Source organism: Apium graveolens, chromosome 6 (assembly GCF_009905375.1).
Source record: "Apium graveolens cultivar Ventura chromosome 6, ASM990537v1, whole genome shotgun sequence".
In the NCBI taxonomy this organism is placed as follows: Eukaryota; Viridiplantae; Streptophyta; class Magnoliopsida; order Apiales; family Apiaceae; genus Apium; species Apium graveolens.
In genome coordinates, this window is record NC_133652.1 from 259,367,828 (window position 1) to 259,383,560 (window position 15,733).

The 15,733-nt window shown below is 31.0% G+C and overlaps 1 protein-coding gene across 1 annotated transcript; it reads left to right on the forward strand.

The window, feature by feature from the left end:
- The first annotated feature begins 419 nt into the window (after positions 1-419).
- LOC141665938 (uncharacterized) lies at positions 420-2,872 on the forward strand. The gene is made up of 11 exons (XM_074471925.1): positions 420-566; positions 685-973; positions 1,053-1,149; positions 1,255-1,379; positions 1,475-1,556; positions 1,656-1,794; positions 1,916-2,076; positions 2,166-2,302; positions 2,386-2,576; positions 2,687-2,761; positions 2,864-2,872. The coding sequence occupies exons 1-11, from the start codon at positions 420-422 to the stop codon at positions 2,870-2,872; spliced, it is 1,452 nt and encodes a 483-aa protein (XP_074328026.1).
- The last annotated feature ends 12,861 nt before the right edge of the window (positions 2,873-15,733 follow it).

Genomic DNA, 15,733 nt, shown 5'->3' on the forward strand with positions numbered 1-15,733 from the left:
GATATATAAAACAATTCCGCCCACTAATTAATATATTACATGAATCAATAAAAGTTAATAGTCATATAAATATAAATTATTTATTTGTAATCTACACCTTGAAAAAAATATATCTGTAGATATAGTTCTAATTGATTCTTTTTATGATTTACATAATAAATAGTCGAAATAATATCATACATTACAATAATTAATGCTATAATTGATTGTTTTATGATTATAAAATCACTGATTTATTATTTAAAAATGGAAACTGTTATTTAAGTACTGATTTGTCGATATATACATCAAGTTCTCCCATTAATTATGTCTCATTCACGTATATAAATCATATTCATCATTTCACAAAAAAACACATCTATCCACAAACAGTTAGTAAACACTATGCAAACGTAATAAAATCAAGAGTTGTAGCAACAATGTTCGATCAAATTTCTTCTCTCGACCTCTCTAGAACCACATGGAAAATTAAAGCAAGAGTAACTCGAATGTGGACTTCGGTTCCAAACTCTTCTACCGCAAGCGATGCCATCAAGGGATATAACCTCATTCTGCTGGATGATAGCGTAAAATATATATATTTTTTTACTTATAATAGTTACATAAATTTTTACTTAAATATCAATCTCTTTATGAAATGTTTGTTATCTTTAACTATTTCTTCACCATTGTTTGTTTATGTAGGATTGTCATGTACATGCTTATGTATATCCAGATTACTGGAAAATGCATTCTGATAAGATAGTGGAGGGTGGTGTATATGTGTTTTCTAATTTCTACACCAAAAAAGCTCTTGGAACACTTAAACCTGTTTCCTCTAAGTTAATAATTAATTTCTCACCTACGACCACCGTAGATCCTGTTGATGATGATGCTATGATATCTACCCACAAATTTGAATTTGTGGATTTGAGTGAATTATTTGTTGTTGCTCAAGCAAATGGTAGTGCAGAATTTCCTGAATTTTCAACAGGTTTTGAAGACACAATATTATTTTAATATTTTAAAAGTTTTTTTCTATGCCAAGTGTCTAATATCAAGATTGATTGTAGATGTGATTGGAGTATTAGAGAGTTATGAGGAGCTTTCCAAAATTGGTACAAAGTTTGGTCAAAGAGAGATTGTTCATTTTCAGATTACTGATGGAAGGTATAAATTTTCTTGGTTCTTTATGATTATTGTTTGTGTACATATATTTAATAATTCTTTCCAAATTGTATGTTTACTATTACTTTATCTATTATTTTCTTCTAGGGATTCCTCCAAAGTTACGGTGTGGGGTAATCTTGCAATTGCAATTGATGCACGTTACAAAGAGATTTCGAAAGAAGAGTCAGTGATTGTCATAGTGACCACTACCAAACTTAAGATTTTTCATAGTTAGTTAAATTTTAATGCATTAACCTATTTATTAATAAAACTATCAAAAATATTGCAACAATGAAGCTTATTTTTCAAACTTTCTTGGTTGCAGCCTCTGTTCAGATTAGCACTCTACCTGCTTCCAAAATATATCTGAACCTGGACCACGATGTTGTTTCTGAGATGAGACAGAGGTTACATTATGATGCAATTTATTTGAGTAATTATGACTAATTATTATGAATTTATTGTTAATACCATACTTATTTCATGTACTTCATTCCTCAAATTAGACTCCGTGAAGAAGGTTACGTTCATTCGGGGAAAGCTATATCATCATCAACAACTCAGTCCGAAGGGTCAATTTCTAATACTATTCATACTGTCACCCTAAAAGAACTCAGTGAGAAAACTGAAACGGATTATCTGAAGGTATTAACTAGTTATTTGCTTTAAACAGTAGTACTAACTACATATGTAAGGAAATTGCAACTGCCTTTTTCTTATATAACCTCCAAACAGTTGTATTCATCATATGTTAATCATTTTTTAGATGAATTTCCTTTGCAAAGTGAAAGTTAATAATGTGGAGGAGAGTGACGGATGGTGGTACCATAGTTGCAGCAAAATGGATTACTTTGGAGAAGTCACAAAATTGGAAGGAAAATATAAATGCTCCACATGCAATCAAAATAATCCTGTTCCTCAAAAAAGGTTGTATAATTGTAAAATTAAACCCGTTTACAGTTATATAAAAACTCAAAAAACTACATTAATTGTTAATCATTTTTTTAAATGTTTAGGTTCAAGCTTTTTCTACTTGCAGAGGACTCTACAGAAGCTTTTAATTTCGTCCTCTATGACCGCGCTGCAAAACGACTGGTTGGTAAAACAGTAACAAAACTTATTGTCGAGGGTTTCGAGGTGTGCCAATTTGTTAGTATGCTATATTTATTTTAAACCTCAAGCTTTTATTATCTATTTTATAATAAATTTATTTATCGGAATCAATGATTGTTTAAGATCCAGGAACATATCCTCCACATATTAAGGCTATTGCAGGGAAAGAGATTACACTCCGAATTCAGCTCAATGATGATAACATCCTCCTCAACAGTTCAATTTACTATGTCATTGATGCTTATGATACTAATGGATCCACATCTTCCATGTCTGCAAATACGATTGCCTCTGAAATTTCAAACTCAGTATATGTAAGTTTTATTGTAGTGCTCATATTCCATTATATGATCCTTAATATATTAAATTTGTGTATCTCATATTATTCACAATTGATGATTCAATACCTATACGTTTATTTCAGTCTGATGTGGTAGAAATTACGGACCATGGACATACTCCAGGATCCGCTAGGTCTACCAACAAGAAAATAAAATTGGTAAGCAGTTAATTATAATTTTTCCACATATAAAAGTTAAAAACTTCACAATTTTATGATATAACATTAATTCTAATTACACCCATTTGTCGCTTTTTTCAGGAGAAGTAAATGTCATTTTTTTCCTGGATCTTTATCTTAGATGCACAGGGTCATATTGGCGTTTCTAGCTTTTTCGCATTTTAGTCGTACCAATCCATTCCTATTATTATTTCTCAGACAGTTTTAAGTGTAATGTTTTCATAATTTGGGTTTTTGCTTAAAAAAATAATTATTTGCTGCTATCTTTGTTTCAATCAATTTTGTAATGCTTTTGAAATAATTCATATTTCCCATTTGCAAACTAATGGAATCAATTATTTTATTCTTTTCAACTCCATATAAAATTCTGTCTACATATAGACTTTTAAAACCATACATTTTATACATTGTTATATAGCCATTATTTTAATCTTTAGTTATTGAGCATATAAAGTATTTTAACCAATGAATATTCCCAAATAAACAACTCTCTTTGTAATTACAAATGTTGATGTTAAAAATTAATTTACTCATGGTATGAGACCATGTTTAGTTTAACAATCAAATCATAAATACGCAGGCCTTTACTAATAACTCATGTACAACTTCCTTTGTCCAATGCAGATTAAAATATGTATGAAGAAATAGTATTTTTTTTAATTTATTTAATTACGTATACTTCAGTTTTATTCTTTTCAAATTTATAAATATTCATTTGTATTTCTCTACATTATTAGTTTCAATTTTTATACCGATTAAAATATTATCTAAATCAGTAAAAATTAATAGGCATATAAATTATGTTTTAGAAAATTACACCCTCTACAAATATAGATCTTGATATAATTCTAATTGATTTTTTTAATGATTTAAAAAATCAATAATCGAAATAATATCATTCATGTCCATAACTCATGCTATAATTGATTGTTTTATGATTACAAAATCACTAATTTATTATTGAAATCATGGAAATCGTTATTAAGTACTTATTTGTCGATATATACATTAATTCCTCCCACTAATTAATATATTACATGAATTAATAAGAGTTAATAGGCATAAAAATTATTTATTAGTAAACTACACCCTGAAAAAATATAGATATAGATATAGTTTTAATTGATTCTTTTTATAATTTAAAGAATCAATAATCAAAATAATATCATACATGTCCATAATTCATGCTATAATTAATTATTTTATGATTATAAAATCACTGATTTATTATTCAAATCATGGAAACCCTTATTAAGTATTGGTTTAACGCTATATACATCAATTCCTCCCACTAATTAATATATTACATGAATCAATAAAAGTTAATAGGCATATAAATAATTTATAGCCAAATTACACGCTGAAAAAATAGAGATATATCTATAGTTCTAATTGATTTTTTTTTATTTACAGAATCAATAATTATTAGTTTAGCAATTTTATTCTTTTCAAATTTATTTAATTTTGTACACATCAATTTTATTCTTTTCAAATTTATAAATATGCATTTGTATTTCTCTACATTCTTAGTTTCAATTTTTGGTGATTCAAACTACATAAGGGTTGTAATTTTTCTATTATCATAAGCAATTTATTAGTTATAATTAAAAAATTAGTCGTACAATAAAAAATAGTATCTGCTTCTTCTATTAATGGTATTGATATAAGGACATTATTTTAGTTGTACATATTTAACAAAAAGTAGCTAGATTATAGTCTTATAAAATTGATAAAAAAATTATTCACCAGGCTCTATAAATTACTGACTCTATATTTAATTAAACTGTAGGGTGGATCATCAAAACTAATATAAACTTCAATGAAAAATTATCATATTTTAATGCAGAAAAACTAATATATTATCTTTTATAAATCTATGCAGAATAGTCTTTTCACCTAGAATACATCGAAAAACACTGTTTGTCTCCTCTCTTTAATTACTTTATTTGCACTTGTGCTAATAACAAGTCCTGAGCTGTGTTTTGGTTTATTTCAGAATCTTGCGATGACAATTGATACACGTTACAAAGAGATTTCGAAAGAATAGCCAGTGATTCTCATAGTGACCACTACCAAACTTAAGATTTTTCATAATCTTAAAAACTGGAAAAAAACTAATTTGCATTAACAGTTCTAATACCTGATACAAAACACAAAAAATTAGTTTGCTCAAAACTCCATAAAGCCATTACATTAGACAATTTCAATTCCAATACTTAAATCCATTAAATCCAATGGACTAATTTCAAGAACAATAACATGAAAGAGGAATGTCAGCTTGCATTGTTTCTCAAATACATATAATCGAATAAATCTCAAAATAAAATCAAGGTTTACTAAATACTACTACTCAACTACTATATCAAAAGTTACTGCATCTGCAAGCAAATTAAGAACAACTATATCGTTCACTTTCAGTTCGTTATCCCGCACAAATTTGTTCCACCCGGCAGAGAACCTTCTCTTTCCATTAGTCACATTAATTCCAATATTCCAAATTCGCCCAAGTCTACTGAAAAAAACCATATTTCCAGATTTCCAATCTTCTACGATAGGATGCAGGGTCCCATCAATGTACTACAAAATTATTTATTCCAATTCTTAATTTTGAGAATTTAAAAATTTCCAAACTGTCGACACTAAAAATAATATATTGAAAAACTTACCAATCCGTGACAGTTTGTACCCACATGAGATCTCCTAAGAGTAAATGCAACTCCTCCAATTATGTTTTCGCCCATTTCCTCAAGTCCATCTTCAATATCGTTGTCTCCATCAATATTATCAATAATATCAAGATTGTCTATGTGAGTGTATTCGGTCTCACTGTCATGACCATCTTTATCATCACTAATTTGGAACATTAAATCATTATTTAGTTCTCCTTCTTCTTCTGATATTAGTTTTGTGTAATCTATGTCATCCACGTCTGAAAATATAGTAATAATATACATTATGCTTCATTATATTATTATAATGATATATTAAATAGTGTAAAAATTTATAAAGTACCTGAATATTCTTCTTTCCACATATCTTTCATATACCAATGTCCAGGTGTAATATCAGGTCTCGAATATATTAAATCATATTCCACCTCCATCCCATCGCTCCTGTAAATTCTCATCCTGGCTTCATAATTTCCATCAATTGTGATTAAAAATGTATCACGTCTCTGTAGATTATATTGCTGGAAGATTTTTCCCACTTTTCCAATACCCTGTGTTTTAATTTTATATGCTACTGGAAAAACAGTCTCTCCGCAAAGTATTGTATTCACGTTAGAAAGCATATTATCATAAAAAAGACGAACCAGCATTGGTGGAACCTGTCAGGTAACAATAGTTTAGAAAATATTGTAGTACATATTTATGCAATGGTAAACTAAAAAATTAATGTTTGTACTAATCATTTTACAATTTCTTTGTAATGCCACGTATGCAAATGCATTACATGTAAAAAAGATGCAGTCCTATCTTCAGTTCCTGTTCAAAAAATATATACTTAGCAGGATTCATAGATGGAGCATTAATAAACTATTCTCATATAATGAATATTATTATTAACAATAAAGCACAAATAGGAAAAAAATTACCTAATATTGTTTCATGCGGTCTTATATCATCACTTTTGAACATGCATACATGAACAAAGTGTTCGTCCAATGAAACAAGTGAATCGAACACAAGAATGTCAAATATTTCCACTCCACTATCCCTCACAAATTGTTTCCATCCATTACCAAAGTAACAATCATTGTGGGATTTCTCAATTTTTACTTCCCACGTTTTATACAAAAAACACAATTGTATTGTATCTCCATCTTTCCATTGTCCATATAATTCTGACAGTTTTCTCGGTAATAGCTGTATCAGTAAAATTATCAATAAATTAAACATTTATAACACAGAAAAGTTAAAAGAAAATATTTAAGAAATAACCGACCATTTTATTTATCCATGGCGCTATATCAGATGGTCGGATGGTTTGTTCGTAAAAAGTTAATTCCCTTCCAAGTACGCTAAAAAAATACCGCATCCTCGCCTTCTCATCCTCCAAATTATCCAAACCGAGAATGAACTCTTTTTCTTTTATATTATTAGGTATATTCACACAATTTTGCGAATAACACCCACAATAATCTATTGCAAGACCAGATGAATTATATATCTCAATAAAGAACTTTCCACCTCCAATATAATCCAACAATACCGTATACATTTGTCGGACGTTATGACCTTTAATAAAATTTTCAAATCCAAGTAATTTTTGATTTTCACTATCGTAAACTCCTTTCCAATTAATTCCTCCTTTGCAAACAAGAAATATTTGTCGAGGAAGTTTGGCACCAAATTCCAATGCGAATGGTTTTGGTACTCTCTGTCATCAATGCAAACAATTAATTTTATATTTTTATTAATTTGCCAACTAATATATATTGAGTGTTATATTACATACCAATGAACCAAAAGAGTTATATTCAGAAATTCTGACTAAGAAGCTTTTCCCCCTAGCTTTAAGGCCCTCTTCTGTGCTTGATAATTGATCTTGCATAATCTGATAATATTGAAATCATTACGTAATTTTCAAGAAAAACTAAAATTACTAAATTGTTTCAAACAATTTAGTACTTTCAAACTATAAATATATATATATGTTTTGTACTTTCAAACAAAGTACAAACTAACCTGCATCATTTTTTGCCCGAGAGATATTGTACAGTATAAGTTATGACTTGCAACTAGAGCTGAAACACGAATGCCAATAGGTTGACAATTCATCTTGGGTTTTGTAGGATTTTTTACATTGTATATCTCCAATATATGCAGCTTACTTAATTGAGACAATGATTTTCAATCTAATAAAATTAATATCTTTATGAAGATTTGACCAAGATTGAGATAAATATATTTTATAGTTTCTTTCAATATAATGAATATTTGTGAGCAATATATTTTCCATGTAAGACAACTAATATATTTGTGAACAATACATTTTCCATGTATTTAGCTTACATAAGATTTTACATGATTTTGTAGAATCACTAAAAAACTTTATGAAGGTTTGTAATAAATCAATCGATATCTTTTGTAATTTTTTTTTAGAAAAATCTAGGCTTACAAATTTTTGTAATTTACATGTTTTCTTTTAAAACATATGTTTGTTTCCAAAGTTAAACTGATTTTCCGGATACGCAGATTCTAACAACCAATTGTATAATTTATAAATAATATAAAAATAAAAGAAATAACTATTTTAGCTTTGCATTTTTTTACAATATAAAGATATGCTGAAAATTGCGATATTGCACTAAATTATTTTAATTTTTTTTTTTTGCATATTTCAAGAAATTCCTGTGTGCGAAGCACGGGCTATCTTACTAGTAAACTTGTAATATACACAAGTTTAATAAAATATATTGTTCTTTCTCAACTCTTTATATGCTTTCTATATAATCTATATTAGTATGTAATACGTTATCAGCACGATAAAGTAGAAGAGTTGGAACAGGTGGTGGCGGAGTATAACTGATTTAACAGTCACTTAGAGAAGCAGCAAGTGAAGTAGCCGCAAGTGTTTTGTGAATTAAAAATAAAATAAAAGAACATCAGGCTGTTTAAAGCAAAAGAAGTGTTATAACTCCAAGGTATGAACTACCAAACTCTATGTACAAATTTATGATAGTATTAAGTTACTCTTGATATAAAAGGATTTTAGGTTCCTCATAGTCTTGTTTTATATTATTTGAATTTCATATTTACTTAAACTGGAGAAGCAACCATCCATGAATGACTTGTTCAATGCGAGGGTGAAAAACTTTGTATGTGGTGGCAGTAATTTGAATGTTCTGGAGAAGCAAGACTTGAATAGGAAAATTGCAGATAAAGAGAAACAAAAGATGAATAAAATCAATGAGTTCCTTCAGGAACTTGTTGTTTGTCAAACAAATCAGGCTCAAGAGTATTCCTTGGAACTTGATGAAACATACAGATTCATGCTCTAGGGTATTGATTGTGACAAGCAAAATTTTGCTAGTGGTGAGGAGTCTCAGGACCTGGGTTCTTTGAATTAAGTTGGAGTGTGATTTGTTCTGGGTTTTTTTTTGGTTGTGTTTATGGCTAGCTGCAATCTGTGGTTTTTTTCTTTTTTGGCTGGTTTGCTTTTTTCAGTTCATTCAGGTGGTAAAGGTAAGTGGAAATTCTGGATTTTCTGGAATTTTAGTTGGCTGGGGTATTTTAATCTGCATGACTGGTTTTGCAGTTTATCATGTGTGTTGGATTTTGATTTGGAGGTCTTCTGTTTTTGGGCTCCTTGTTGTTCTGTTGGGCTGATTTATCTGGTTTTGAATACTATGGGGTTGGCCGGTGAAGTTGGGCTTAGTAGCAGTTGGGTTATTATCCCAGGCCCACTAGTGTGGTTGGTTTGGTTGGCTGTAGTCAATGGTCTGGGCCTGTTGGGTTTTGCGCATTTGGAAGGGTTCTTTTTGGACTTATTTTTGGTTTTTTCTAGCATCCCTTGTTTGGGCTTGTTAGTAGGCTTTGTTGGCTTTGGTTTGTTTCTTTTTTTATTTTATTAATTTTGATCCTTTTCTTATTTTCTTTTGGCGATTTGTTCCATAAAAAACTAAAAAGGGTCACCCCATGTACATTCTTATCCCCTTTAAGTTTAATATACGAGGCTTGACCTCATTTACCCAAAAAAATAAACTGGATACCTCTTTCTGTCACATGAGAATTTGTGATTATTTTAAGATTAGGTAGTGTTACTCAACGTGACCATTCATCTATTAAAAATAAAGTAAACATATTATGTACTAATGAAGTTTCTCTTAAAATATATATAATTTTAATTACATGTCACATATAACTTTAAAGTTTGAGGATTATGTTAATATAAATATCGAGTCATAAAGTGTCAAAATTATATTTAAATTATTGATTATAATTATCATTTCATATATTTGATTTGTTTAGATAATATGTATATATCTTGGACTATTATATGGATTATTAATAAGCGTGATTTTCACTAATATGTGCTTTCTTTCTTTTTACTATCGGCTTAATCTAGTATCAAGTGAATAAATTTTCTTTTTGCATGAAAATCTGCTCTTATTTGTCCAATTGTGTCAATTATTCTAATATGTGAAATTTATTAAGAATGCTATCATATATAAATTTATGGCTAATTTGTTATGTATGCATGCATAAGTTACCATATTAATTTGCCATTTTGATTTATCTAGTTGTTTAATTAAGGTATAATTTTCTTGAACAGTGCGATAATATATATTGTTATATTTGTCTGTATTTGATTGGAATTTTGATAGTGCTTTTACATTCATATGTTTATTTTACAAATTAACATTAAATAATATTATATTTTAGTGACAATGTCGAATCTTACAAAGCTTGAATTCAATGCACTTGATGTCATCGGGAAAAATTATTTGACATGGATTTTGGATGTGAAAATCCATCTAAGTGCTATGGGCCTTGGTGACACTATAAAGGAGGGAAATAAGGCCTCCGAACAAGACTAGGCAAAGGCTATGATTTTTCTCCGCCATCATCTTGATGAAGGCTTGAAAACATAATACTTGACTATTAAAGATCCATCAACACTTTGGAAGGATCTAAAGGAAAGATATGACCACCAGAAAACGGTAATACTCCCTAAGACACGCTACGATTGGCTTAACTTGCGTTTGCAAGACTATAAAAGTGTGAGCGAATATAATTCTGCAATGTTCAAGATTACTTCACAACTTAAATTATGTGGTGAAATATATCTGATAATGATATGTTGGAAAAAACCTATGTTGTGGAAGACATACCTGTACAATAACAAGACTAAGTCAAATTGACAACCCTAAGTAAGTTGTATTGTAATCTTAGTTTACATTTTGTATTTATAATATTTAAAGTCTGTAAAAATGTCAAAGAGCAGACTGGAGTCTTTTTCTTCAAATAGTATCAAGCTTAAGAATTCTATCTGGAAGAAGATCAAGAAGATCATGCCTCAGAAGAATTACGAAGAAGCTTGGAGTTGAATAAATCTGTTTTGGGAAACATGTTTCAAGTCAAGATCTCTACAAGTCACAGATTTAGTGTTATAGAGAAGTCATTCGAGAATTCCAGAATGACTTATAGAGAACTCAAGTAAGCTACCAGAGAACTCAGAGTTATCGACAAGCCAAACTGAAAACATAAAGATTGGAGATATCGACAAGTCAATTCTTCACTAGAGAACTCAGTACTATCGACAAGTCAACATTCATTAGAGGACTCTGAGTTATCGATAAGTCAAATTTCACTAGAAAACTCAGAGATATCGACAAGCCAAAATTCACTAGAGAACTCTGAGTTATCGACAAGTCAAATTTGATTAGAGAACTCTGAGTTATCGACAAGTCAATAAGTCACTAGAGAACTCAGAGATATCGATAAAGTCAAAGTGAACATATGAAGATAAGAGATCTCGATAAGCCAAATTCTCTTATAGAGAACTCAGAGACCTCTACAAGTCAAATCAACTATGGAGTATTAGAGATCTTGATAAGTCAATATTCTTATCGAGATGTCAAGATCTTTATATGCCTAACCGGAGATCTCGAGGTAAAATCTCAAAGTACAAATTCAGACCAGTTCAATATCCAAGATTAACAATCTAATCAGTTGGATTGATAAGTCTACAAAAAGTAGCTTGAAGAGTGTGCAAGATCAATGGTGAATATTAACTGACAAATGAAGATCAAACTTAACACAGTATGCAAAGATATGCTAAGTTAGAAATGGAAGATATACTTTTTCTAAAATAGAATGATTAGTGACAGCTTACTAAAGTTAATAGAATGTCTTATTATACACTGTGTAAACCAGCAGTTAACTGAGATATAAAGTCAACACTGGTCCTTTGTTAGGAATAACAATTTAGATAAGAAAATCTTGTATTCTCTCAAGGAAGAAGCTAAGCTCTTTATCAACAAAGATCCTAAAAATTTTGTAGCAAACATTCTTAATTTTAATATAAAATTAAGTGAGTTTTGAAAGACCTGTGTTCACTGTTATTGCTTGTTCAATTTCAGTATTAACACACATCACTTCAAGATTTACATTTACTTTGTTCAAACCATAAATATTTCAAGAAAAGCATAAAAACATAAAAACACATTCACCCCCCTCTGTGTGTAATTCATTACCTAATAAGTGGTATCAGAGCAAAATCTGAAAGCAAATAGATTCAAGATCTTGGAAGAATGAATACACAGAAAATCAGTAGCATCAAAATTCCTACTTTTGACAAAGCTAACTACACTTTTTGGAAAAAGAAAATGTTGTTATTTATCAAGATGGCCAATCCACTCTACATTCAGATTCTCAAAAATGGACCCTTCATTCCTATGGTTAGAGTTGAGGAATCTACAGATGGAGACATGGTCATTCCAACTCATTATGCTCCAAAAGATCCTTCTGAGTACACTGAGCCTGAAAAGGAGAAAGTTTCCCCGGATAGTGGTTTACAGCTGATATTGATAGAGTCACTTAACAATATAATGTACAACATTGTCAATTGTGACACTGCTTAATAGATCTGGGAAAAGATTAAAATACTCTGTGAGGGAACTGAGAAAGTTAGATCTAATCAAGGAAGGATACTGATTTCACAGTATGAGGGTTTCATGACCAATCCAAAAGAAAGTATTACTGATGTGTTTAAAAGGTTTAATAAGCTGATAAATGACTTGCAGCTTCATTACAAATACTATGAAGCTGAAGAAGTGAACTTAAAATTTTTGCTTACACTCTCTGACCATTTAGAACAGAAAATCTCAGCAATCAGAGAAGGGAGAGACTTGAGAAAAATAACATTGGAAGTTCTATATGGAATTCTAAAAACATATGAACTAGAAATGATTCAAAGAAAATCATTGGGAACTGGTCAAGGGCATATTGTGGATGGTTCAAGTGCTCTAATTGTCAATGAAAGCCAGACCTCTAATGATGAACCAAGATTCCAGACTCTAGTTGCTTCAACAAGTGAGAAAAGAAACAATGATTCACAAGAACAAGTCATTCGGGAATTGGAAGAAGATGAGTTCTACACCCTAGATGAACTTGATCAGTCAATGGCTTATCTGGAAAGAAAGTTCTCTAATATTAGAGTAAAGAAACCAAGATTCTTCAAGGGTAAAGGACAATCATTCAACAAAGACAACAGATGGAAAGGAAAATGGAAGTATACATCTGATAGTAAAAATGGCTACAAAACCGGATCTGTTGACGAATCAAAGATAAGGTGCTTCAACTGTGATTAACTAGGCCATTTTGCTACAGAATGCAGGAAACCCAAGAAAGTAAAGAAAGACAAAGCTTATCTTGAATTTAAAGCAAAGTATGAAGCTCTTCGGAAGAAACAGCAAAGCAAAACTTATATTGCAGAGAGAAAAAGTTGGGATGACTCGGATAATGATGAAGATGAGGAAGTTGGAAATTATGCACTCATGGCCTTGGAGCAAGGAGAATCATCCTCATCAAAATCACAGGTACCAACTCTCATCACTATTGATTTAAATGTGAGTCAATATAAGGAAACTGTAGAAAAGATGAGCATTGAAATGTTTCACATTTATACAAGCATGGTGGCTGCTAATGAAGAAGTTAGCAGACTAACAAAGATAAATGAGAAGCTTGAAAATGTGAAACAAGAAGCTGAATTATTGTTGGTAGAGCTTGAAGCTGTAAGACAAGAAAATGCATATCTTAAGAACAAGCTCAAGCGTGCAAGTGAAATTGAAGTAGTGCTAAGGGAGAAGCTGGAAAAGAATGAGGTGAAGTTGAAGTCCTTCAAGAATTCATTTGAGTTGGTTGGGCAATACCATGAGAAGAATAAGCCATGTGCAAATATTGCTATTGGTCTTGATTATGATTCCTTGAACAACAAGAAAAAAAATATAAGTGACAAAGGAAAAACAACAGAAAATGAAAATGTTCGAATAATTCTGAAAAAAGGTTGATTCAACTATGTTCAAGGCATATGAAGTTAATTTCAATGAAGAAGAGTTGATTATCAAGCAAGAAATTGCTGATGAAGACAGTGAGAAGAAACATGCAGAAGCAACTCGATCTTCCAAAGCTGAAGAGAAACCCATGGACAACCAAGACTCCAAGACACATGTCAAAGAAACCAAAACTGAAGATGCAAGAAAGAAGAGGAATAATAGAAATGAGAAAATTGGGATAAACAAAAGCAATAATTTTGCTTATGTTGCAGATGCTCCAAGAAAGAAATGTGAGAAATGTGACTCTGTGAATCACCTAACTCACCTTTGTAAGAAGGTTGTTAGCAAGCCAGCTGAAGGAGCCTGCAAATATAATTAAGCAGATGCAAATGATCTCTACTCATTCTGTGACAAGTTTGATTGCATCCCTTACAACTTGAAAGTGATGAAAAGTTGTCACAAACTGAGAGTAGACCTTAAAGAAACAAAAATTGGGTCTACAGCAGATAGGGAAAATGCACAACAGTCAATGAATTCTATTTTATCTGAAACAACTCATTCTACTTCTGCTAAATCAGTCAACAAAAAGAAAGTACCCAACACTGCTTGGGTTGCTAAACACACTTAAAACTCATTGTGTGCAGGAAAAAATGAAGAAGGTCATATGGATCATAGACAGTGGGTGTTCCAAGCATATGACATGTGATAAGACCCTGTTATCACAGTTTGAAGAGAAGGATGGCCCTTTGCTTTGGAGACAACAACAAAGGATTCACAATAGGATATGGCAAGATTATTTCTGGAAATGTTGTCATTGATGATGTAGCACCGGTAGCTGAACTTGAAGTGAATCTTCTCAGTGTTAGCCAATTTGCAGATAAAGGCTTTGAAGTTTTATTCAACAAAGAAGAATGCACTTTTATCAGCAAGAAAACTGGTGAAGTTGCTCTGAAAAGAGCAAGAAAAGGAAGCTTATTTGTTGCAGACTTAGACTTAACAAAAAGGATGGTATTTGTTGCTTCTACACCAAGGCATCAGAAGAACAAAGTAAGCTATGGAAAAAAAAGTTGTCTCACTTGAATTTCAAGGCAATCAACACCTTAATCAAAAAGGAGTTAGTGAGAGACATGCCTAATTTGGAGTTTGCTCAAGTTGAAGTCTGTGAAGCTTGTCAGAAAGGAAAAATGAAAAGATCAAGTCACAAGTCAAAAACTGTAAATTCTATATGTGCACCATTGCAACTTATTCACATGGACTTGTTTGGGCCAGTAAATGTCTTATCAATTTCAAGGAACAAATATGCACTTGTGATGGTGGATGATTTCTCAAGATACACTTGGGTAGAGTTCATGTACTCTAAGGATGAGACTCCACACATCTTAATTGAGCACATCAAGAAGATAGAAAAACAGGTTGAAAATCATAATTGTGTAAAACGATTGAGAAGTGATAATGGAACAGAATTCAGAAATGCAACATTGAGTGAATTCTGCAAAAGCAAAGGCATTGTTCAAGAATTCTCAGCTGCTAGAATACCTCAACAAAATGGAGTAGTTAAAAAAAAGAACAGAACATTAGTTGAAGCTGCTAGAACAATGCTACAAGATGCCAAGTTGCCAACAAGTTTCTGGGAAGAGGCTGTTAACACTGCATGTTATACTCAAAATAGATATCTTATTAACAAGGCTCATTGAAAATCACCTTACTCAATCATGTCTAAGAAAAAGCCTACTGTAAAGCATCATCATATGTTTGGAAGCAAGTGCTACATTTTAAAAGACAACTCTGAATATGTGGAAAAATTTGACTCAAAGGTTTTTGAAGAAATTTTTATGGGATATTCATTGGAGAGGATTGCCTACAAGGTCTATGTTATTGATCAAAAGAAGATTATGGAAACCAGATATGTGACTTTTGATGATGACAAGTGTCTAGGCTTGGAATGCCTT